This window comes from Balaenoptera musculus, chromosome 14 (assembly GCF_009873245.2).
Source record: "Balaenoptera musculus isolate JJ_BM4_2016_0621 chromosome 14, mBalMus1.pri.v3, whole genome shotgun sequence".
Lineage (NCBI taxonomy): Eukaryota > Metazoa > Chordata > Mammalia > Artiodactyla > Balaenopteridae > Balaenoptera > Balaenoptera musculus.
Genome location: NC_045798.1, coordinates 9,275,084 through 9,301,321, shown reverse-complemented (window position 1 = coordinate 9,301,321; position 26,238 = coordinate 9,275,084). Strand labels below are relative to the sequence as shown.

General features: G+C 47.1%; 1 protein-coding gene across 2 annotated transcripts in view; it reads right to left on the bottom strand.

Annotated features, from left to right (window-relative positions):
* Positions 1-24,531, bottom strand: part of CCDC63 (coiled-coil domain containing 63) — a 118,063-nt gene extending 93,532 nt beyond the window's left edge. Inside the window, exons 1-9 of one of the 2 annotated variants that reach the window (XM_036823782.1) lie at positions 24,428-24,531; positions 19,801-19,897; positions 19,238-19,404; positions 16,158-16,347; positions 9,247-9,366; positions 8,638-8,819; positions 7,496-7,677; positions 3,753-3,973; positions 1,055-1,129 (exon numbers count right to left, since the gene is read on the bottom strand). In XM_036823782.1, coding sequence (XP_036679677.1) covers positions 1,055-1,129; positions 3,753-3,973; positions 7,496-7,677; positions 8,638-8,819; positions 9,247-9,366; positions 16,158-16,347; positions 19,238-19,404; positions 19,801-19,809 — 1,146 coding nt within the window. In that variant the 5' untranslated portion in view covers positions 19,810-19,897; positions 24,428-24,531. Of the gene's footprint in view, positions 1-1,054; positions 1,130-3,752; positions 3,974-7,495; positions 7,678-8,637; positions 8,820-9,246; positions 9,367-16,157; positions 16,348-19,237; positions 19,405-19,800; positions 19,900-24,427 lie in introns of those variants that run through there. The other variant, XM_036823783.1, reaches the window with a different exon arrangement.
* Positions 24,532-26,238: the final 1,707 nt, after the last annotated feature.

Genomic DNA, 26,238 nt, shown 5'->3' with positions numbered 1-26,238 from the left:
TCTCTGGTTCATATCTTTGTCAGACATTTGCTATCCATTCTCCCCTTATACTTTAATAGAAAAATGCTATTGTATTTGTATTTGCTATTGTATTTGGGGTGACAATGTGCCAGCTAAAAGTTTTCTCTCCAACCCTCCTTTGCAATAGGGATGGCCAGTGAGACATAGATACAGAAGTCACTGGCTGAGAATTCAGGGAAAAAACTTTTAAGCTGACTAACTCAATTAGCAAGGCCTTTTTTTCCTTCCCTACTTTCTTTCTGCTTGGAATGTGTATGTGATGGCTGGGCCATTGGCAGCTATAATACAACCATGAGGCATCCTTGAGAATGTAAGCCACACACTAAAGATGGAAAAACTGAAAGGAGAAGCCTAGGTTACTGATGACATCATGACCAGCCCTGAAGTGTTTATTTCCAGATTCATGTTTTAACAAAGTAAATAAACTTCTATTGCTTAGGCCACTGTTATTTTGGGTCCCTATTATTAGCAGCTGAATGCAATGCAAAGCTCATGCAGTATCCCAGCTCCATGATGTTGGTGATTACTTCCCTGAACCTCAGTTTCCTCATCTGTAAAATAGATCATATCACCTACCTCAGAGAGCTGTTGTGAGGATTAAATGAGATAATGCAAGCAAAGCACTTAGCCCAGTGCCTAGTATGTAGTAATGGCTCAGGAAATGTTTGTAATTACTATTATTGATTGAGAACAGGCCACAGCCAGGACAAGGGGGAGAGAGAAGAAAAGACTGAGGCAGAGATCTGTCTGGAATTTACCAGCCTGGGATGAAATTATAGGTACAAGGGCCTGGGATAGGCTCCCTGAAGTGGGAGAGTCTTTAAAATGGACAAAGAGGGCCTTAGGGACAAAATTCTGCAGCAACATCCGTAGCAGAGGCTGCCTGTAACAAAAGGTTGGGACATGTCAAGACATGACCCAGACCAGCAAAGAGTCACAGGGCAGACATCTTCCTCCTCCTGAGAACCAACTGACAGGTCACCTGACAGACAATGGAGACTCCTGCATCCCTCCCTCCCCACCCTGGCCTTACCTCCAGCTGTCTCAGGATGGAGCGGTTGTCCTCATGGGATGATTTCTGCTGGGATTGCGAGCGGATAACCTCATTCTGCTCAGGAGAGAACCAGACCATAAGGAAAAGCAAGTACTCTCCTCCCCAACACACTTAAAAATAAATCAATGCCTCGAGGCGTTGGTGAGGATTTAAATTATCCATTTCAAGTAGCCCCAGAACCCCTGGACCCCTCTTATGTCCATGGAGGTTCTTTCTGATGTTTCTGAATTAAAAGGAGGATGCAGGCATGAGCAGGTGGGTGGTTCATCCTTTCTGGAGAATTGTGTGTAATCAGTAGGATTTGCTGCAATGGTGGCAATGTTCTATCTGTGCCATCCAGCACTGCAGCCACTAGCCACGCATGGGCACAGAGCACTTGCAATATGGCTAGTCCCACTGAGGAACGCATTTTTTAATTTAATTTAAATTGATTTAAACTTAAATCGCCCCATGTGGCTGATGGTTATGGTAATGGACGGGCAGTTCCAGAGCAGGGGTTCTCAAACTGTAGCATGAATCAGAATCACCTGGGGGTTTGTGAAAACACAGCTATCTGGGCCCCACACCAGAGGTTCTGATTCGGTATGTCTGCGTGAGGCCCACGAATGCGCATTTCTCTCAAGTTCCAGGAGATGCTGCTGCTGCTGGTCCAGGGACTAGATATGAGAACTCCTGGGCTAGAACGGTGTGTCCAAATGTAAAAGGCACGCACCTTTTGATGGGGCAATACCATCTCTAGGAGTCTGTCCCATGGAAACAATAGGACATGTGGGCAAGGTGGCCACTCAAGGCTATCCCTTGTGCTATTAACTGTAATCTCTGTTAGGGACAACCTGCATGTCTACCGGTTGGGGATTGGTTAAGTAAACCATGGTACATTTACATCATGGGGGGGAAAAGGGTCTCAAATTAAAATATGGTTTAGGGCTTCCCTGGTGGCGCAGTGGCTGGGAGTCTGCCTGCCAATGCAGGGGACACGGGATTGAGCCCTGGTCCCGGGAGATCCCACATGCCGCGGAGCAGCTAGGCCCATGCGCTGAAAGTGCTGAGCCTGCGCTCTGGAGCCCGCGAGCCAAAACTACTGAGCCCACGTGCCACAACTACTGAAGCCCACGTGGCTAGAGCCCGTGCTCCGCAACAAGAGAAGCCACCTCAATGAGAAGCCCGCGCACCGCAAGGAAGACCCAATGCAGCCAAAAATAAATTAATTAATAAAATTTTTTAAATATATGGTTTAAATGCAGATTCCTGGCTTATTCTCAGAGAATCTAGGTTTGTAGGTATGGGATAGGGCCTAGGGAATCTGTTCTTTTAAGGAGCATTTTCTTATACTACCACAGAGCATCTAGGGTCTCCAGAAGCCACTAAAAAGAACATAGAAGATGTTGGGCAGTATCTATGATGAATTGTTGAAGAAAAAAGTTTATTAAACAGCATGAACTATCTAGTATACACCCAGTACTATAAATGGGCATCTAGGGGTGTGTGTGTGTGTATGTGTGTGTGCGCGCACGCGGACACTTGCTTAAGTGCACACTGCCTTCATAAAGCAATGTCACCAAAATATTTATTGGCAGTATCTCTGAGTGGTGATATTTTGGTGACCTGTACTTTTTCCTTATATTTTTCTGAATTACATTTTCCCACAGGCATATCTACTTGCACATGGCCCCACATTCAGGAAACAGTGACATTGCAAAAGGAAGGGCTCCCCTCAGTCCCCACTGAGCACAGGGACCTCAGAGGAAAGAGTAATGAATTCCCAGAGGAGGTGACATCTGTCAGGACTAATGAGCGGTATTGCATCAGAAGAAAAGTGGGAGGGGCGGGGAATAGCATGAGGAAAGCCTCAGAGGAGGGAAATGCAGGGGGAAGCTGGGACTGGCAGCTGATGAGAGTGCCTTGGGGGTCGTGATGGGAGCTGAGCATGCAGGGGCAGGTTGAAGCCAAATTTTGAAGGGACTGGAGTGTCACACTAAGGAGTTTAGACTCTCTCCTGTGCAGACAGTTCCAAAGGCTGGTTATGCGTGTTCTGCGGAGTAAGTAGCCCAGGGAGCCAATCAAGTTTGGGAAATTATGGATTCAACAAGGTAAATAGTTTCTTTACTGTAGGATTTGTCAGAGCCTTTATTATGCTCATATACATCAACTCTCTCCAAGATCAGTTTACCATCTCTCCTCAATTCTGTGAAGCTGTTGATTAACAGGGGTCAGCCAGCTTTTAAGGCAAAGGGCCAGATCGTCGATATTTTGGGCTTTGCAGCCCACATGTGGTCTGTCTTGCATATTTTGTTTCCTCACAACCCTTTAAAAATGTGAAACCATTCTTAGCTCATGGACTGTACAAAAACAGGCCAAAGGGCATATCTGGCTGTGGCTAGAGTTTACTGAACTCTGGATTATAAGACATACCATGGATTTTAAATGTCACTTATTGGGGGTGAGGGGACATGAACACATTAAGTGTATGTATCAACTGGAAGACAAATACTAATCTCAGGAAGGTTAAAATGTAGGGGGGAGAACACTGGGGGAATATAGTATTTCCTAAACTTTTTTGACTTGAAGCCCTTTTTTCTGCAGAGTATCTCAAGGAGTGTTCCAAGGAACCTGCTTTGGGGAAGGCTGCTGTGGGAGCAGGCGGGCCCCTGGCCTGGGAAAGAAGAGGTGCCCTGACCTGGATTCTCTCAGTCTTCTTGTGCATCATCTCCATGTCATTGTTGAGCTCTGTGACATATGTGAACCGAGCAAAGTTCTTCTCCTCCTTGGCCAGAAACTCCTCGATGAGCTGATTCAGGTTGCCATTCTTCATCAGCTTCAGCAGCCGGAGGTAAGCCACCTCATAGCTCTCAAAACTCTCACCCTTGTTCTTCTTCCCATGCTTCTTTGCCTTGAGAGCTAGAAAAGGAAGAACTGGCAACCATGAGTCTGAAAGGGAAGCTGCTCAGAGTAGTGCCCAGTGGAGGGATGTGCTCCATAGCATTATCATTGTGCCCTGGGGAGCGGGCTAGACTTTCCCATGAGATGGAGTGGCAGCTTCCCTCCTTAGTCACTTCACAAATATCTAATTGATCGTCTACTATGTTCCAGACACTGTGCTGGGCTCCGTAGCTACAAAATCACTGCCCCACAGAGCTTTTAGTGGAGGAATCAGCCACAAAGAGAAAAGAAAAAGAGATAGCCAAGTAAACAGAAAAAGAAATCCAATAACTACCATTGTGGCCCAGGCAATGGAGGAGATGTAGTAGGTGCTGTGATGGGGGAGCTGCGTGGCCAGGGAAGGAGGTGACGTGAGCAGGATGAAGGCCGGGGAAGCCCTGTTGGCAGAGGGCCTTAAGCAGGCTCAGAGGTTGGCAGATTCAAGGCATTAGAACCAAGAAAGTTCTCCAAGCCTTGCTCCCCAGCCTGATGCCTGCAATAGCCCCACCTCTCCTGAATCCAGTCTTGTCTCTCTGATTTGGCCTCCACATGGTGATCGGAAGGATCTTTCTAGATCTTCCTAGGCACATCTGGCCACGTGACCCCTTTTCATGTGTGGCTCCCTACTGTCCCTGGGATGAAGCTGAAGTTTCTCGGCATCATTTAAGATCTGATCCCCTCTACCCCTCAGTGCCTGGTCACTATCAGACTCAGTCACTAGTCTGCCTAAATCCTCTGATAGCTTCCCACGACACTTAGAATCAGCGTGAGCTCCCTGTGCAGCCTATAAGGACCTGTGTGGTCTGGCTCCTCCTCACCCCTCCAATTTCATCTCCTACCACTCTCCTGTTGGCATCAACTCACTCCAGCCACACTGGCCTCCTCTCTGTTCTAGAAATATGCCTACCTCACTCCCACCTCAGGGCCTTTGCACCTGCAATTCCTTCTTCCTGGGATGTGCTTCTCCCAGGTTTCCATGTGGCTGGTTCCCTCCTATCATTCAAGTCTCTGCCCAAACGACACCTCCTCCAAGAGGCCCACCCTGGTCACCCTAGATAAAGCAGCCCCTGGTTATTCTCTGTCAATTACCCTGTTTTGTTTTCTTCATCATGCTCATGGGTTCCCGAGAGATCAGATTAACTTTTGCATTTGCCAATTTGTCATCTCCCCTGACAGAAGGTCAGCTCCAGGAGGACAGGACCTCTGTCTTATTCCCCACCGTCTCCCAACATGTAGCCTAGTTCCTGGCACATGGTCAATCCTGCAGGAGTGGCCTCTGCCTGTTTCTCCAGCTTTGCGTCTACACTCCAGTTAACACGTTCCTGCCTCTGGGCCTTTGTCTCTGCCTGGATTCCTCACCCTTGCACAACTGGATTCTTTTCATCCTTTAGATCACAATCTGAACAGCCCCTCCTTGGCCATCCTATCCAAGAGAGGTATCCCTGTTACTTTTCCATCTCAATCCCTTGTTTTCTTCCTTCAAAGGTTCTATCACAACCTGAAGTGTTTGTATTTGTCTATTTGCTTGTTTTTTCTGTGTCTCCATATCTAGAACATAAGCTCCGTGACATCAAGGACTAACACTGTCTTGATCACTGCTCTGTCTCTGGTCCCCAACATGGTGCCTGTTTCAGGATAGGTGATCATTAAAATTTGTTGGTAGACCAGGAATGCAATGGTTGGATGGATGAAGGAAGGAGTCAACTGATCATAAAGAACTTACCCCTGCAGTGTCACAGAAACAGGAGGAGCCTGGAGGCTGGGAGACCCAGCAGAAGCTGCTAGAGGAGATGTGATGAGAAAGATTACAAGGCTGAGGCAGTGAGAAGAGGAAGGATGGACGCACAAGTCAACTGGAGTGGCAGTGAATGGGAGAACTCCTGTTGACTGCACAGTTCGGGTCTTGGATGCCTAGTGGAATCTTGAGGCTGCTCAGTGGATTAGGAGAGAGAAGAGGATAGTAGTAGGACCTCAGGCTTTGGGGGGCAGACACACTTGGGATGGGGTCCTGGATCTGTTACTTACATTGCAGAGGACCTTGGCTATATCCATGTATCCACTCTTAGCTGCAGTGCCCTCATATGTCAACTGGGAGTGTTAATAATAAAGTCTGCCTCTTGGAGATGTTGTGAAGGCTAAATGGAAGCCATGCATGCCAAGCATGGAGAATGGAAGCTGGCATGAGCCAGTGGCTCAGTAAATGGATGGATGGGTGGATGGAGGATGGAAGGATGGATGGATAGAAGATGGAAGGATGGATGGATGGCTGGATGGAGGATAGAAGGATGGATGGATGGGTGGATGGAAGATGGATGGGTGGATGGATGGATGGATGGACAGAAGGTCCAAAAGGTGGTTTTTGAAATGTTAGAGAGTGAGAGATGGGATTTCTCAGAAAAACACTTCCAGCCATACAGTTGCAAATAAAGCAGGAAGGGACAGAAGGGGCTGAAAGAAAAAAAAAGCAAATGCAGCTGCACAGGGGGCTCTCCCTTCAATCTGTTGAGGAGAGAGTTAACATAGCAGACCTGAGACTGCTCTCCTTAGAAAGGCCTGCTTGCAAGGTTGGCCCTTGGCCTACATCTGGGAACTTAAATGGTGAACAGCTCCCTACACTGATATAAAACTTTCCTAAATGGTAAGTGTGGCTACTGAGCCCAGACTGTACAGACAGTGCACTTTATGCCGAACACCTGCCTTCCTGCTGGGAAGCTGGAATTTTGGTATGTGCTGGGGAGAGGGTGCCTACGTGACCAGCCTCCAGTAAGAATCTTGGGCACCGAGTCTCTAATGAGCTCCCCAAGCAGACGACTCTTCACATGTGTTGTCACAATTAGATGCTGGAGGAATTAAGCATGCCCTGTGTGACTCCACTGGGAGAAGATCCTGGAAACTTGTGCCTGGTTTCCTCTGGACTTTGCCCCACGCACATTTTCTCTTTGCTGAGTCTTGTGAGTCCTCTTTGAGAATCACCCAGCCCGGGGGTGGTCTTGGGGACCTCTGACACACAAGTTCCTCCTCTAAACAATGGAAGGAGAGCCACAGGGTGAGGACACATCCTACAGGTTAGGGGTGGCAGATAAAACCCAAGGCATCCAGTTAAATTTGAATCTGAGACAAACAGTATATATTTTTTTCCTTTGACCACACTGCACAGAACGCAGGATCTTAGTTCCCCAACCAGGGATCGAACCCCTGCCCACTGCAGTGGAAGCACAGGGTCTTAACCATGGGACCACCAGGGTAGTCCTGAGACAAATGATATATTTTTAACAGTATAAATATGTCCCAATTGTAGATAAACCACAAGTAATTTTTTAGTATAAGTATGTCTCAAATACTGCATGAGACTAAAATTTTGTTCATTGTTTATGTGAAATTTAAATTTAACGACATCTTGTATTTTTATTTGCTAAATTTGGCAAACCTACTACAAGGAGACTCGGGCACCTTCAGTTGAGAGAGAAAGAGAGAGAAAAGAGGACACCTGGAAAGCGTTACCTTCTTCCTTTTTGGACTGCTCCTCGAACTCAAGGCGATCGTGCAGCTTGGTGAGCAGGAAGGATTTGAGCTTGGTTTCATGATCATAGAGACGCTCCAACTCTCGGATCTCCAGGTTGTACTGAGAGATGTCCTTCTGCTGGCGGTCCTTCATGGCAGCCATTCGAGCCATGGCTTCCAGCCTGGGCAAGGGGGGCACGACAGAGTCTGAGTGTCCGGAGGCGCCTTCCTTCTCCTCCCCTCTCTCTACCAGTCCAGACAGACTTCCTGCCTGGTCAATGACCATCACTCCTTTTAATCATGGAGGTTTCTGGGAGTAGAGGAACAACTCTCCTCACCTGAAGGACAGCAGTTGACAGCTCTAGACCACCCTCAGGAAATGATTTTCTATCATCATCATCATCACCACCACCATCACCACCGTCATCATGATCATCATCACCATCAGCAACATCATCACCACCATCATGATCTTCACCACCATCACCACCACCACCACCATCAGCATCATCATCACCATCAGCAGTATCACCACCATCAGCATCATCACACATCACCATTATCACTATTACCATCATCATCACCACTTGTCAAGTACTATGTCCCAGCCACTCGCTTATATACACATATTTAATCCTCACTACCACCCGAAGAGGTTCTCCAACAATGTAGTAGTGGTGGACCCATATCTCTCTGACTCCAAAATCTGCACTCTTCACCACTAAACTGCATGCCTTTTGCCCCTCTAGGTGTGAAGCCGGGAGACAGCCCAGACTGAGAGGGACCCCTAGGACTAGAGGCAGGGACACCTGGGGGAGATGGTACAGCATAGGGGTTTGAATCTCAACTCCACCACATCTGCCATTTATCTGGATCTCAGGTAAGTATTTTGGCATCTCTAAGCCTCCATTTTCTGGTCTGTAAAATGGGGATAATAACTCCTAGGGCTGTTGTGAAGGTTGAAATACTACTACCCAGAGCATCTAGCATCACGCTTGGCCGACGCACAATCAGCACTCAGAGTTATTATGATGATGATTTCAGGCTCCTCAACACGTAAGCACAGGGGTAGAGGTGGCCCAGAGTAGGAAGCTCAGCAGGGGGCTGACACATCTTTGCCCCCAGGGTCCCCCCCAGCCCACCTCTGCTCATAGGCCTGCGCAGACTGCTCGATGGCCACATTCATTGTTTTCTTCTGCATCAACAAGCGCCGATGAATCTGCTCGTAGACGTTGTCGTAAGCAGCCTTCTCATACCGTAGGTCCTCAATCTCCTTCCGGAGCTTCGCATTGGTGGTCAGCATCTTGTCAAAGTGTACAGTGACCTGCGAGGAGGGCTCTGTTTCAAAATAAGGCTCACTCCTGGGGCATGAGACAAGCTTCCAGAAGCTTCCAGAAGGCAGCCAGAGGGTTGAAGGGTCTTCCCCTCACCTCCCACCCCAGGCCCACCCCACAGAACAATGGTTGGAGTGCTGCCTGGCCTGTGTGCACACCATCGTTCACCTTCTCCCGACTCAACCAATGAGATGAGTAGGTTCTGCTAACGGCTTCACAGACATCATTCTTCCCTCTTAGCAAAGGGAGGCAGAGTTGTTTGCAGAGTTTGTGTTTTTTTGTTGTTTTTTGGTCACGTTGCAGCATGTGGGATCTTAGTTCCCTGACCAGGGATAGAATCCGTGACCCCTGCAGTGGAAGCATGGAGTCCTAACCGCTGGACCACCAGGGAATTCCCCCAGAGAACACCTTACGTACGAGATGCAAACGGGTTTCCAAAACGTGGATCTGTTTTTGCAGTTTCCGGGGGTTGTTGGCCTCCTGTATTTTTGAGAAGATCTGTCTTTGGTTTATAATTTTTTTTTCCATCTGAACGATCTGAAAAGAAACAGAGAGAGAGAGAGAGAAAACCCAGCTGTATTAACATCTGTATGGGTACAAATGCGACAGTTCACTAACTCAAGTGTGGTAAAACAAAAACTGCAAAGTTCTTTCTTTTCCTATGAATGGAATTTTAATTCTCTCTTGGGTGTGTGCTCAACTCAACCTTAGCCAGTTTGGGGCAAAATGAGGCAACTTAGGGTTTTTACTCTCACCCGTGCATGTAAATTTCACTCACCTGTGGGCGAAAATTTCACCTGACCCTAAAGCCACGGTTTCCAGAAGAAATGGCATTATTCCCCCAAGAAGCCTTCTGTAACCTTTGTTTTTTGTTTTGTTTTGTTTTTTGCTCTTGCAATGATGAGGATGCTAGTGGCACTTAATGGCAGGTCATGAGATGTCACATACCCTGCAACATGTAAGACAGCACCAAACATCCAAGAATTGTCCCCCATCCCTTTTGACTTTCCAGTGCCCCTCTGGATGTTAGGCAGGTGAAGAACCTCTCTATAATTTTCTGTACCTAGAATCAAACTGTCTTTTACATATACACACACAGTATTTTTCATTAGGTTTTAATAGACACTTAATTATCCAGGAATGTAGTCACTGTATAAATCAAGAGAATGTTCGTTGATTTGTTTGGAACTTTACCAAGAGTTGGCCGCCATTTTGAAATCATGACACCAGCACAACCTGGATCATCATCTTTGAGTTGTGGATACAACAAGCCCAAATCAGTCTGCAGTGTGGAATCTTCAGTGATTCTGCATATCAATAACACTGGCCTCTGACTACATCTTTTAGACCAGGAGTCTGCAAACTAAGGCCCTGGGCCAAATCTGCCCCACTACCTGTTTTTTGTTTGTTTGTTTGTTTGTTTAATATTTATTTATTTATTTTGGCTGCACTGGGTCTTACTTGCAGGACACAGGATCTTCACTGCGGCATGCAAGATCCTTTTTTTTTTTTTTTTTAGCTGCAGCATGTAGACTCTTAGGTGTGGCATGCATGCAGGATCTAGTTCCCCAACCAGGGATCGAACCTGGGCCCCCTGCATTGGGAGCGCAGAGTCTTACCCACTGGACCACCAGGGAAGCCCCCCACTGCCTGTTTTCATAAATAAAGTTTTATTGGCACACAGCCATGCCCATTCTTTGCATTGTCTATGGCTGCTTTCATACTATGAAGGCAGAGTGGAGTAGTGTGGCCCACAAAGCCAAAATATTTACTCTCAGGGCCTCTGCGGAGCAATTTGCTGGCCCCGGTCTCAATAAGTCAGGCCAAAACATGCACGTATTGAAATACATATAATTTTAGTATAAGTAGCTTTCCTTTGTATTATAGTTATGGCATCATACTGATTTAAAAGAAGAAGGATAAAGGATTATATCATCTATGAATTTCACTTCAGGATTGTAAAGGAGGTATTACCAAATATTTGCTGTTAAAAAGGGGCATTGGCAGTTGAGTGACTCATAATTTCAAGTGTCAACAACTAAAAATGATGAAGTTCAATTAGGTTCAGGTCTTGTTAAAAAATGCTTTCCTTGGGAATTCCCTGGTGGTCCAGTGGTTAGGACTCCTTGCTTTCACTGCTGAGGGCCCGAGTTCAATCTCTGGTGGAGGAACTAAGATCCCACAAGCTGTGCGGTGTGGCCAAAAAATGAAAAAATAAAATAAAAAGTGAAGCATTTTAAAAAACATATGCTTTCCTCAGAAGAATTTACTCTCTCTGCCTTTATGGGCACAGATCTCAGCAGCCTCCCTTCAGGGGCAGCAGCTTGTATCAATTAGGAACATATGCAACTACAAATTACAGAAAGCCCAACTAACAGTGGTTTAAACAAATTATGGTTTATCTTTCTCTCATAATACACTGCTGGCTTAAGTTCAGTAACTCAAGGAGGTAAAAACAAGATCTCTGTAATTCACCCTGCTTCTCCCCCAAAAGATGGCTGCCATTACACCAGCCTTCACACAGTTATTTTCCAGGGAGGAAAGTAGAGGAAGCAATATGGATGAAGGGTACGACCTATATCTGGAAAGCAAAACTTTCCCAGACACCCCTAACAGATGTCCCCTTACATTTCATTGTCTACCTTTAAGTGCAAGGGAAGATGGGGAATGCAGCTTTTTAGCTGGGCACATGTTCACCCTGAATAAAGTCAGGAATCTGTTAGAGAAGAAAACATGAAGAATGGGTAAACAGCTGGCAGTGTCACCCACAACACTATGTAGTTACAGTTGCTTCAAGGAAATTCAGGCCCACTATTGCCAGATCTTCCAGTTTTTGTTTTTGTTTTTTTTTTAAAGTGGCATATTTTGAGGTGGCCTTTTTTTTTTTAGTTTATTTATTTGTGGCTGTGTTGGGTCCTCGCCTCTGCGCGAGGGCCCCCTCCAGCTGCGGCGAGCGGGGGCCACTCTCCATCACGGTGCGCGGGCCTCTTATTATCGTGGCCTCTCTTGTTGCGGAGCACAGGCTCCAGACGCGCAGGCTCAGCAATTCTGGCTCACGGGCCTAGCCGCTCCGCGGCATGCGGGATCCTCCCAGACCAGGGCTCGAACCCGTGTCCCCTGCACTAGCAGGCAGAGTGTCAACCACTGTGCCACCAGGGAAGCCCCTCTTCCAGTTTTTTAAAAGAGAAGCCAGATATGTGAATTTTTACATGAAATCTCCTGATTTTTAACATGTTAGGCCAAAGCCTTCGTGTTGTCAGGCTCAGCCTGTTCTGAAGGCCCCTGGTCTACTCATACATTTAGGGTCATGGAAGAACCACAGAAAAGTGATGAAAGATGGTTTTTAGGCAGCAAGAGATGCTTAACAGAAGACAGAAGAATGTTCCAGAACCAGGAGGCTGGCAGAGGTGACAACAGCCAGAACTGTACTGTGGTGGACATGGTGGGTGGTTGACCCGTCATGGGTGTTCTGAGGAAGCATACCCATCCCACCCCAGAAGACTGATCCAAGCCAAGCATGGTAACTCTAATCACTCTTCCTATGATTTATTTATTCAGGGATGGGCAAGACTAGACCAGTTGGAGCCTCTGGCTGTCTGGTAGGGAAGCATCTGGAAAAAGTTTCCTCATTCCTAAGAGAGTCATAGGAAGAAATGGTCTGTCTTCTCCTGAAGGTATTGTTCCATCTGGATGTGGTGCCTGGAACTGCTGCTGCTGTCTTGCCCCCAAAGGACAAAGACAAATACCTTGATAACCTAATTGAGCTGCTGAATCAACCAACCCTGAAGCTTGCATTATCTTTATACTTCCTGTTATATGAGATAAAAACATTTTCTTATTGCCAGTAATCTACTTAGGGAAGGTGAGCTCTGCCCCCAGACCCAAGGGATAAATCATCATTGGTCTAAACTAGGTGTTGGGAAACTTTTTCTTAAAGGGCTAAATAGTAAATATTTTAGGCTTCAAGGACCAAGAGATTAGTATGTAGGTACTCACATAACTTTAAAAAGTAAACATTTAAGATGTAAAAGCCATTCTTTGCCGGAGGGTCATAAACAAACAGACCAGACTTGGTGCTTGCACTGTAACCTGCTGCCCCTGGTTTACCCCAAAGCAATTACAGAAATTCCATTTCCCTTTGCCCGTGATTGGCCAAGGAATGGGCATATACCCTAGCCCTGGCCAATCAGAGAAAATCTGCTGGAGGAATTTTGTAAAATATTCTCCCTCTCATAAGAAGAGAATATCATGTACGAAAACTTCCCATCCTTTCTTCATATTTTTGAATGCAATTATATGAGACATTATACTAGCTAAGCTTTGGCAGCCATCTTGTGACCATGAGGGGAAGGCTGGTCAAGAGAGTCATAGAGAAAAAGAAGAACCCATCATTGTAGAGCTGCTAAACCATCCCTGGGATGGTCTATTTCTAGTCAGACATCATATTAAGTGAGAAAAACAAACCTCTGTTCTCCCAGTTGCTTCCAGTCAAGAATTCTATTATCAATACTTGCAGCCCAACACATTCTCAAGCAAAAGATCAGGCATCAAGGGAACCATGGGGTCTCACACAAAACTGTTAAGGTATATGAATGCTGTTTATGATCAATATTAGCCAGGCTTTGGACGTTAGCTGGAACACACACACACACTCCCCCACAAACTCCCTCACAGCAAAAACAAATTACTTCATCAGTACTGACAAAGTCAGATTCAAGTCAAGTCAGGTTCCTATTCTACTCTGTTCTCCTCTCCTGTTCTATGCACAAGGCAGCATCCTCAACACAAACCCCCTCCAGCTCTCTTATGAAATAAAACAAATGACTTGTTTTGATATTGGGAGGGCAGCATCCTCCCCCATATATTAGGTGTGGCATCACATGCTCTGAAAGGATGCCTGCCCCAACCTGAGTTGACCCCCAGAGTCCTAGGGCTCCACCTCCTTGCCAAAGGAAGCTGTGGCATCAGCTCTTGTGATTAAATTCAGAGCTGTATTCCCTTTGGCACCTTTATGTCAGACACTGCTTTTGTGATGCTGAAAGTAATTAGGCTTCAGCCCAATGGGAGACATTATCCAAGGCTGTGGCTGATGGGGAAATACGTTGCTTACACTAGATGCTCAGCAGGAAGGCATCAGCTTATTAATTATTTTGTGAGGCTAAGCAGGGCCCAGTGATATCCTCACCTCCAGTGACCCCTTGAAAGGACAAAGCTCTGAGCATTGTGTGGTGGACACAGCAGGAGGGGATTCTGGGAGCTGCCCACACTGAGATGGAATTAGACCAAGAGGGTTTTCGTGTTGGGCAGTGAGTGCCGTACTCTTTGGAGGATTCCAAAACTAGGTTGCCTTTTCTAATGTTTCTGAGGATCCACATCCCCATTTTTCTTCTTCACTTTTATTGCCTCCTTTCTCATACATTCATATGTTTGTTCACTCATTCATTCATTCACTCATTCATCAGTTTTATTAAGCCCCTGCTTGGGGCCAGACAACAGGGGTATGATGGTAACCAAGACAGAGTGGTCCCTGCCCTCAGGGAACCTACAATCTAGGACTGGAAACAAGCCAGGAAGCACGAATAGCCCTAGGAGAGGGGAGATAGACGGTAATTTGCACACACACAGTAGGGGCATGTAGCAGAGAAAGATGAGGGGACAACTATCTTGCAGAAACAGCATTTGAGCTGAGACGCAAAGGATGAATAAGACTCCCCCAAGCAGAGAGGGTGGGGAACAGCACTCCAGGCAGAGGGAACAGCATGTGCAAAGGTCTGGAGGTGAGAGACAGCACGGTGGATCCATGAAGGCAGCCAGTGTGGATGGAGCACAGAGGAGAAGGAGGCAGGAGAGAAGGTGGAAGAGGCAGGAGGGGCTGAGGCAGCAGAGCCGGCAAATTACACCAGGCACTTGGGGCCCTTATCACAGCAAGAGTCGGAAATTACTGAAGAGTTTGAAGCAGAGGAAAGGTGTAATGAGATTTCCAGATTCATTCAGTCAGTAAATATTTATTGAGGACCTGCTAGGTTCTGGACACTGGGATAGGAACAGGGGGTACAGTAGGGAACAAAACAGACTCACGCAGGTGACAGGTTAGGGAGACATTAGACAACACCCATATTAAGGCATAATTACCACTGTGAAAGGTACTGTGAAGGAGGTGCCATGGGGTGACATGAAAGAGGATAAGGGGGTGTGCTGGGATCTTCTATTTGCCCCCCGAGATCCACTCTCCACCCTGCTCTGTGCCCCAGGAAGCTAACCGGGAAGAGTCCACAATGGCTCCCTTGTAGTTGGGGTCAGAGGTGAGAAGAAAGAGAGGTTGTGGTATTTACTCCAGGTTCCAGAATGCCCTACTCCTCCGAGTACCCTACAGAGTGTACTATTTGTTCCTGGCCAGGAAAATAATACCAGGGGGATATACTTTAAACCGGAGAGAGGGCATAGAGAAGGCCTCCCTGAGAAAGTCACCTTTAGGCTGAGACATAAAGATAAGCAACTAGGGTAAGGCAGTGTGGGGAGCATGTGCAAAGGCCCTGAGGTGAGAAAAGGCTCAGCATTATTTGAAAGAAAAAAAAAGGTCTTTTGCAGCTGGAGTGTGAAGAGTTAAGGAAGGAATGACATGGGATGAGCCTAGAGGGGTAGGCAGGGTCTTTCAAATGATAGTAAGGGATTAACGCTGTACAGCAAATGTCTCTAGCTCTTTGCTTTCTGGATCCATGAGGGTTGTACTTCCTAGGCCCTTTTGTGAATGGGTAGAGTTGACTATTTTGGGTGTGGGTATGGGTATTTGGGGTATTTACGGGTTTGGTAGACTATCTTGAGCCAACGAGTCATGAGCAGAAGTGACACATGTCACTGGAGCATTCAACTGCCAGTGTGAGACCCTCAGGACTCACTTTTTTCTACCACAGTACCTGGCAATGTTCAAGATGGGGGCTATCCCATCAGCCTGGCCCCAGGATGAGAGGATATAAGAGCCCCTAGCCAATCCACGATAGACATAAACCATGAATGGGAAAGAAACCTTTGTTGTTTTAAACCACTGAGTTGGGGAGAGGGAATTTTGTTACTGCAGCATAATCTAACCTCTCCTGACTGATACAGTAAGGATTGGGGCATTTATTCTTACTGTAATGGGGAGACACTGGAGACCACAGTGGGGAAATTGATCAATAGAGCTGAGAGATCAGGGGTTACAATGGTGGTGGAGACAGTGACCACAGTCATGTTTAGAAAAGCCAACTGTGGGGGTATGGTGGGGAGTACACCTCCCGCACTCCTTCCCCTTGCTCGGTGTTCTGGTTAACCCTTTAAGAGAAAGACCACACCTTCTCATCCAGTTCAGCCAACAGCACTTTCATCGATTTAATCAGGGCCTCGTAGTCCTCCTTGGTTTGCAGCAGCAAACGCAGCTCCATGTAGTTTTTCTCATTCAGATCCAAGTTCCTGGAGGACTTGATGAGATTCAAAAGCAGGGTGATCTCCTCCTGCTCCTCCTGCAGGGTCTTGATTTCCTTGCTGTTGGGAGAGCAGCATGTGATTAACCCTGAACCCCTGAGTTTGCCTAGATCAGACACTTCAGACCCCTAGGTCCTGAAAGGAGACTCAGAGGGGTACTTCCCACCCAGCAAGTGGAAGAGACTCACCCAAGGTCTCCAGCCCAGGTCCAGAACTCAGATGTCCTTTGACCCAGTTCACTGCAACTTCCACTGCTCCGCCCTTCTCTGAGCAGCATTTTTTTTTTTTTTTCCTCCTCAGAACAATTTGCAGCTGTGCCTGTCAAAACCCATTACCTAGACATGGTGAGAGCCCCCAAGTTCTCTTTTGCCAGCAGCTCACTGGCATCTGTCTGATTTTGCAGACTTTCTATTCCGGCTTTACAGCCAATTATCTCTGGTAATAAGAGGCAAACCCATCAGGCAGGATCTTTCAATTGTGCATCAACACAGAGCTGCACAGGAACCTCTAACCCACACCAACTTTTCTACTCGGGGGCTACTGATTTGTGAAATTGGCTGACATGAGTCTCCTCTTCCTCTGTCTACTCTGGAGAAGAGAGGGTGTCGGGGACGTGAGCAACCAGGGGTTTCTAAAAGAGAAAAGAAGACTCAGGCGACTGCACAGCAACTGAGCAACAGGAAATGGTACAGAGGCCGAGTTTCTGGCAAAGTCTGGGCAGCCTATTCCTGCTGCTCAGTGCGATTTGCAGACTAGCTGCCTCAACGCCCTTGGGAAGCTTGGAGAAATGCAGCAGCTCAGGTCTCAATCCAGGACCTACTGAATCAGAATCTGCTTTGTAACAAGATCCTCAAGTGAACTGTACGCACTTTAAAGTTTTGGAAGCGCCACTCTAGAAAAGCAAAGAATGTTCAAGGGCGGACTCTGCAAAGCTTTTCTATAAAGGGCCAAAGAGTAAATACTTTAGGTTTTGCAGGCCAGAGGGTCTCTATTGCAACTACTCAACAAAGCAATCATAGGCAACACAAAAATGAAGAGGTGTGGCTGTGTGCCAATAAAACTTTATTTACAAAAACAGGCAGCCACTCAGACTTGGCCCATTGGCCACCGTTTGCTGACTGACGTTCTAAAGCAGCGCTGTCCAGTAGACCATTCTGCAGTGATGCAAACGTTCTCTAGCTGCGCTGTCCGACAGCAACCATCAGGCACGTGTGGCTATTGAGCACTTGAAACGTGGCTGGTGCAACTGAAGAACTGAATTTCTAATTTTATTTATTTTAATTAATTGCAAATGTAAATAGTCACATGTTGCTAACGACCACTGGAGTGCACGCCCAGTTCTAGAGCATCTTGTCTTCTAAACCTGGTCCTTGGGACTTTTCTTCCCCTAAGCCCCTCTTAGGAGGGGTCTTTGCTAAGGTGCAGAGAAAAGAGAGAGAGAGAGCAGGATAGTAAGTCAGAGTTAGGCTTTCGGGGGTGCGGTGAGGTCGGAAAAGCAAAAGGAAGGTTTGTCTGTCTTTAGGCAGGGCTGGAACTGCAGTGAGGTGCCCCAAAATTTAAGGAGGTCTTCATTTTCAGGGTGGTATAGGTGCAGGGTCTGCGCTGGGGAAAAGCACCTCCTTAAATATTACACCCTAAGCACCTCACTCACCTCACCCCAGTTCTCTTCCTATTTATGGGTGTTTATCTCCACTCTTCCACTCTCCTCCCCTTCAGTTCCACCACAGTGAAACCAGATCAAATGGATCGGGGTAGAGTGAGATGCAGAAGGGTAAGTAAGATTCAAGAAAAACTGAAGCCACACCAAGAAGTAGGCATTTCCTGATGCCCACCAAGGGTAGGCTGTGAATCAGGGTCACCAGCACAGATGTGCAGGTTGTGGACTGCACAGCCCAAGGAAGCACCATCTGCTTGAAAACATATCATTGATCTGTTGATTTACTACACTTTTCTGAGAGACACTTTGTCTTGTTTTAACAAAATCCCTACATAATGACAATGTTTCCAACAGATGGCAGTAAAGGGTCTTTGAGAAAGGGTGCCTTTTTCTAATTCACATAGTGATCCCATATGGACTAGCAGTGGCTCTGAGTGAACCAATCCATGGAAAGTCTAAAGAACCCCTTTTCCCTATCCTCTGGACTTCACACATCATCTAACAGTAAAATTTTCTTTCTAACAATAGGCAGTTACTGCCTGCATAAACATTATGGATGTGGTTAAGGAATCACATTTCTTTGGACGGAATCTAAGAATGCTTGTTTAATGTTTGTTTATTCAACCTCAGGGAACACCTTTCTGTTGCCCAAAGAAACTATGCACACCATCATTTCTAGGGCAACTCAATTTCAAATATTCAGGCCTGCAGATCCCATAATGATGCACAAGCAGGAAACGTCCTTTGGGGTATCCACCGACTGGTGATTTCCCCTTCTCTGGGAACTCCCCACCTTCACTGCTAGAACCGCTGGGGATACCCATAGCTATTTTTTGTCCTATGGCTCAACCACCCCCGGCCACAGCTGACTGGGCCAGAAGCAGACACCAGACCCAAGCTAAGCCAATCAGATTCTCCCTCTCCTGGGAACTTTGGGATTGGAATTGACTAAGGACAGTCTCTTCGTGTGGCCTTTGGTCGCTCAAGAATTGGAGGCAGCCATCTCCCACCAGCCATGGCTGAGATTCAGAGAGGAAAGAACAAAACCCATGTGTTGAAAGAAACAGGAACCAGAATCACTTTCTTGTTTGGGTCCTTCCCTGAGACATGGGTGCCCTGCTCCCCTTGGAGTCCCTGAGACACCCTGAACTCTGAGAATAAATCTCCTCTCCCCACTGAAGCTATCCCAAGTGGGTCCCTGCCCCAGAGGCCCCATCAGAAGACAAGCCCCATGAAACCAAACCCAAAATTTTCTCCAAGTTCACTCAGTACAGAACTCTGAGCATCACTTACTGCTGGTTTGTGATCTTCTGCTGGGAGCGGAAGTTAAAGGACTTCCGACTGTCCACCATCTTCCGGAACTGCTGCCTCAGCTTCCGAAGCTCTGCCTCGGCCAGCTGCTCTTTGGTCTTCTCCGAAGGTTCCTGGGAATTTTCAGGGTCTTTTCTTCTGTGCTTCTTCTGAGTGAGACAGGATGAGTGTTAAGCAACAGGTTAGGTGACTAGAAAAGCCCACATTTCAGCTTAAGGATGGAGGGCAAGAAGAGTGCTTGGGGCAGGGCTGGAGTAGGAAGACCATCCTTGGGTGATGTCAACTGCTTAGGTGTTACATGGAAAACCCACCCTGGGTTGCCAGGGTGGAGAGGAAGCTGGGCCTCATTATTGTATACTGAAGAGGTAGCCTTGCTGTGTGACCTTGGGTGAGTCACTTAACATCTGAGTCTCCAGTCTCTCATCTATAAAATGGGTGCACATAGATTTGTTGTCAGGATTAGATGAGTTAATACGTGTACAGAGGACCGCACAATGCCTGACCCCACAGTAAGCCCTCTGTATGTAGGAGCTACTGTTACCCACCGTCAGCATCTTGAAGGAATTGTGCTTTCCCTTTGCTCAGACACTGTATCCAGGGAGGTCAAAGCCAGCAAGTGCTCCTTTCTCTCTCTGCGATACCCTGTCCACAGTGGCGAAAGGAAGAGAACTTGTGAGCCACCCCTGCTGGTGGTGCAGGACCCGGCAGCACCCTCTCCCTTCCCCACCCCCCACAGACCTTCCTCCTCCCACAGCTTGGCACATGAGGAGGACACAGCAGATGGCTGCCCGGGTGTGAGAAGAGGCTTTTTTTTTTTTTAAGCAATGTTTGCCTGAAACCTGTTCCTCTCATGATTTATTATTAGGAGCCAGGCAGATGGTTCTGGCATGTCTGCCCTCTTGCTCCTTGTGTTCCCAAAGAAGAGGGGCAAGATGGCATCAGGGCAGTGTGTCCTCTGATGGGGTTACATCGAAATTCGCCCAGCTTCAGCTGTGGGGACACCCCCCCCCCTTTTAAAGCAGGACCCAGTAGTACTGAGAGACATTAGGTATTCAAAGAAGGGGAAAATGCTAACCCTATGAGCCCTATGGGGCTGTAAGATCCACTGCACCCCAACTCCCAGGCTTTAGGAGCTAGATTCTTAAACAAGAAACTTCTAGCTTTGCCACCCACTGAGGGGTCCTACAGTGCAGTGGTTTAAAGCATTGCTGTGTCAACCATCAGATTTCAGCAAAAATTCCTCCTTGGCCACTTGTAACTTTGAGCAAGTCATTTCAGTTCTCTGGGGCTTGGTTTCCTCATCTGGAAAATAGGAGAAATTCTAGAAGCCACTTCACAGGTTGTTCAGCATGTAAGGCACTAAGCCTGGCACAAGGTAAGTCTTCAGTAAACAGTGGCTGTTATGATGTGGTGCGATATGGGTCTTTTCATAGGATGAAGGTTCAGCATAAAAAACATTTATGTGGGCTTATGGGGCATCCAGCATTCCTCTGTCTCCTGGTAGCAATACCTGGAATTTCCGGTGGGAAGCCACTCCCTCCCTTACTCCTGGTCATTTTTTACGCCCCTGAGGTTGACCCCACTCCATCAGCTTCTGGATTGGAACCTATGACTCTGGATGGGTCAATCAGGGTGCCAGATCCCTGGCCAGTCTGCATAATCCCAGCCCCCTGGCCTGAGTGATCATTTCAGGAATGGGCACATGACCTTGGCTAGTCCAAGCAGAGTGAATAGTGGAATTTAAGCTTGCACACACAGGAAGAGAGAAACTCTGTTTCCTGCTGCACTTTAACCTATGTGAATGAGGTTGGGAGTGGCTGGCAGCCATCTTGCCTCTTCAGGGAGCCTGAGAATAAAGCTATCACTGAGGACAGAAGACAAAATCAAGAGAAATTGAACCGTAGGGGAATCATCTGAGCCCCTGGATATAGCCAAGCCTGAAGATACCTCTGGGTCATGTCCAATTATATGAAGCAACATATTCTCCTAAAGCAATCCGAGATGAGTTTTCTATCGCTTGCAACCAAATGAGTTCTCATGCCTGAAGTACCTAGATCTCTTTAACATACAAACTAAGCCCCTACTATGTGCTAAACATTGTAGGGAATTCAGGGATAAGTTAACCTCCAAGGTGGTATGAACCCTGCCCAGGGTAAAATAGTGGAAAAGGCTGCGCAAAGGAGATGATTTTCAATTTGGGTTTTGAAGGATTGATAGGAGTTCACCATGCAGAGAAGAAAAGTGGGGAAGGAATTTGGGGTCAAGAGAACTGCCTGGGCAAAGGCTGAGAAGCAAGTGAATAAAAGGAGCGTTCAGAGACTGATGTGTGGTCTAGTGTAGGGGGCAGTACCCACTGGGAAGTGACTGGCCAAGAGGTCTGGAAAAGCCAAGATATTCCTTAAAAGCAGGGATGTAAGAAGATCAGCCTGTAAGAGACGAGTTAATTGCCTCCCAACAGTCACTTCTCCTTCATGAAGAGTTGTTGCTAAGGTAGTTGCCTGGCCAGGGGTTACACTTCCCAGCTCCTCCTGAACCCAGACAGAGGTACGAATTCTCACCCATGGGATGTGAGCAGAGAGGTGTGTCACTTCCAGACCATGACTTTTTAAGAAGTGGATGTGACATTTCCATCCTCTCTTCCCTATCTGACATCTATGCGAGGTGCAGCCATAGATGGGCAGAGCCACAAGACAGGTCTCTTAAATCAACTTGTGGAGAAGTCACCTGCCAACCACGAACATCCTCATTGGACTGTTACAAAAAAGAGAAATTAATTTCTGTTGTGTTAAGTCAATGAAATGAGGGGGCATCTTTGCTACAGCAGCTAGTATGACTCTAAGAACACTCTGACTTCTTCCTTCCTAACAGGACTCTGAGCTTGTCCCTCCTCAATCTGCCCAGTTCCAGAGGATGAATCATGATTGGTTCCCACTAATCATAGTAACCCATTTCCCTTTGTCAATGATTGGTTGAAAGATGAACATGTGACTCAGATCTAGCCAATGAGACATAAGGAGATGTCTGTTCCTATTCCTTTGTGATAAAAAGAGCTTGTCCATGTTCCCCTCTCTTTTGCTTTTGGAAATTATTGTGAAGGTTATAATGGTTGGTGCTGGAGCAACCATCCTGTGACCAGGAGGAGAAATATCACTGTCACACTAAAGAGAACAAAGAAGAAATATGGGGGAAAATTTAGGGCCTCACTGACACTGTTTGCCACTGCCCCATCCTTGGAACCGCCTACCCTAGGCTTCTTGTTAAGTGAAATAACTAAGTGTCACTATTGTTTAAGGCACCCTTATCAAGTATTTTGTTCATTGCAGCCTAGATCATTCCTGCCCTACATGATCCACTATCTTGAAAATGATTCTCAAGCTGCTGGGTGATAAGAATATAGTGGCTGAGACTGTAAGACTTCTGGCGTTTCCCTAATATGTTCTAGAGGGTTTCTAGAGGGTTTGAGGACTAACTGATTTTTGGTAAATCATATTTGAAGGAAAATATCTAATGTTGGAAAATTCCCACAGGCAGGGAAGTGGAATAAAGACTATGGTTCCATAGCTTGATTTTTTCTGGAAGAGCCCTCAAGGTACGGGTAGAGGCTATAGCAGGATTTATTAGACTGATAAGGTTTGGGCAAAGGATACTCACTTTAGGAACTCTTTCAATTCTAGAATTTTGTGCAGCTCCGATTTCATATGGTGCAGGAGCTTTTCTATGTTTAAGGGCTCTTTTGATCCTAAGTGGATCTGTAATGCACCCTTCTAAAAGCATGAAATAAAGTATACTTGAAATTCACTGACAATGTGATTTCTCTCTCTGATCCTCAGTCTCCTCATCTATAGAATGGGGATACTCACCCCCACACTCAGCATAAAATAATGTATATAAAGCTCTTAGCGCAGTGCCTAGCACATAACAGGTGTTTGATGAATGTAACTTGTCTGTGAATCAGGATTTTCAAGTATCAGTTTATCCTGCCCTTGAGTTAACTGGTTGTGTTGTGTGTTTTTCCCCAGGAGCCGGAGGCTCCATCAACTCCTACCTTTTCGCTGATACATACACACACCCAGAACCAGGCTCCCCCTGGGATACCGGCTTTTCTCTGGCTTCCAGACACCAACACAAGCCTTTCCCTTTCTGTGCTCTGTGGGCTGGACCCACTCTGTTCCCTGGGAACAGATCGACCCCCATTCTCACAGCTGGGCCTTCAGAGAGCACCTGCAAGGTGTCCTGGGCCCTGGCACACCACCCTCTTAGTCAGGGGTCTCAAACTTGAGGCCCACAGGGCAAATTCAACCTGCCTCAGTTCTTTTTAGCAGGCAGTGTTTTAAGATGTGAATATGGGTCATGCAGTCACACTACTGGCTGCGGGCTTCATTCCTCCCCATTGCCTAACTCCTCTTCCCCCCAATTCCCACATTTCCTGTAACTGCCTGGAGCCAGCAGGAATTTGAGTATGCAGTTCCTGGGATGAATCTCAAAGCTGCCCGTTTGTGTGCGCTGGAAAGTGCTAAGAAATCTAGAGGTCCAGGTCAGGGAGCATCACAAACATGCCTCCTGCTCCCCGGACCTCAGTCTATCCACTACAGTATCTGTAGTCCTGGGCACATGATAAGCTCTTAGCAAATACTATTTAAATGAATAAAGTCTCCTCCCAGGCGGGAGAAGACTTTATTGTCTAATATTTAATTAGCTGGGGTAGAGGAGGCTGGATCCTTCTCTGCTTCTGAATTTTAACAATCTGACCTTAAAAGAAAATCCTGACCCCTGAAGGGCTCTGCAGGGCCCCTGGGACAGGCCACTACGTGGATTATAAATGCCAAGTCTGAGAGAGGAGGATCCTGTAAAAAAAAATGAAGCCAAGGCTGCGTGCATAACATGGTTTAAACATGTGCTTGGAGCACTAATCAAGCAGAGGTGCAGAAACACCCACAGATTTTTAAAAATTGGGATCGTTACGGGGGGGAAATGGAAGTTTGTTGTACTTTCTTTGGAGTTATTTTACACACTGTAATTTATTTACGTTTAATTGAGGGGGGCCAAGATATTTTCCAGGTTTAGGGGCAGCTAAACGTCTGAAGGGGAGAGGGGCAGCCGCCACGTCTTTGCTTTCCCCAGCAGGGGGAGCTGTGGAGCAGCAGGCGCGGCTGCGCGCTCTGTGAAACTTACCAGGGACGCCCTGCAGGACGGCTCCCACCGCGTGTCCAATAGTCACCGCAGCTGCGTGTCCGACGGCGCCGGGAGGACTGATTGCTGCGCGCCTGTGCTGAGCCAACCCCCATTCTCACGTCCGGGTGTTCTCGGAACCCTGGAACGGGCGCCTTTGTGACTCGCACAGACGGGGCGTTTTCCCCTGGAAGGTGCTAGGAGGGTCCAGGGCCCTTAAGTGAGGACCAGAGCAGCTGGTGAGAGGAAAAGTTTTTTTTTTGGGGGGGGGGGAACGACAAACTCCTCAACGACCCCTCCTCCCCCGCGGCGACCCCTCACCAGACTAGCCTCTAACCCTCACGCCACTAACTTCTTGACTCAATCACCGCTCTCTTTCCCTGACTCGGCCACTCACACCGCCATTCAATCGCCGTTCCATCTCCTCTCTCATTCACCCGCATGTCCTCTCACTGTCTCCCTACTACCCATCTCACACTCACGCGTACTTACAGCAACCCTGCTGGGTACATACTTAACATGCACTACAAAGAAACCCAGATCTCTCTCTCTCTCTCTCTTTTTTTTTTTTTTTAAATAAATTTATTTATTTATTTATTTTTGGCTGTAGCTGCTTGGGTCTTTGTTGCTGCCCGCCGGCTTTCTCTAGTTGTGGCGAGCGGGGGCTACTCTACTCTACGTTGCAGTGCGTGGGCTTCTGATTGCGGTGGCTTCTCTTGCTGCGGAGCACAGGCTCTAGGCGCACGCGCTTCAGTAGTTGTGGCACGTGGGCTCGGTAGTTGTGGCTCATGGGCTCTAGAGCGCAGGCTCAGTAGCTGTGGCTCACGGGCTTAGTTGCTCCGCAGCATGTGGGATCTTCCCGGACCTGGCCTTGAACCTGTGTCTCCTGCATTGGCAGGCGGGTTCTTACCCACTGCACCACCAGGGAAGTCCAGAACCCAGATCTTTCTGCTCTGCAACAAAAGAGAGCGATAACTTGAGACAAATAACCACGGGTGCAGGGGAATCTGTCCATCAATTTTCTTTAGGAGCACGCACCCCACGCTCTGTGAGCTTGACATGGGCACCCCAGTCTGATCCAGGTCACCTGTGACTCCTGGCATGAGCCTTTTTCACTGGCCTAACCGCATTTGATGGTTTAAAGATAGACATTTTTTCATACAAATGGCCCTGAAACATAAGCCAACCACTTCCTCTGGGGCTAAACTCAAGAAGCAGCCACATTACTGAAGGGAAATGATTAGGGGTACTGGTTTTCTAGGGTAATTTTGATGCCTGTGATTTCCACCTTACCTCTAACCCCTTGAGTGAATTGTAGCTCAGTCTTACTAAGTTCTCCATTCTCTTATACCTAAACTCTTGGGACAAGATGTGTTTTAGAAGTTACTGTGTTTTTGGTTTCAGAAAGGTGATATGGTGCACAAGGAAGCATGTTGCCCCTGATGTTGCTGGCAGCCATGTTGTAACCATGAGGGAAGTTAGTGGGACATTATATTTTACTAATGGGATTTGGGCAACATGTCAAAATCAAACACATTAACATTTCTGCAAGAAAACATGAATATTAATGAAAAGTAGAATAAATAATGATCATAAGCAGCTTCATGTCAGGCCTTGATGATTCACACAAAATGTTTTGGGACAAGTGTTGCCAGCCTCATTTTACAGATGAAGAGGGAATTCCCTGGTAGTCCGGTGGTTAGGACTCCGTGCTTCCACTGCGGGGGGCAGAGGATCAATCCCTGTTCAGGGAACTAAGGTCCCACTCGCCATGCGTTGCGGCCAAAAAAAAAAAAAAAGATTGTTTTCAATAC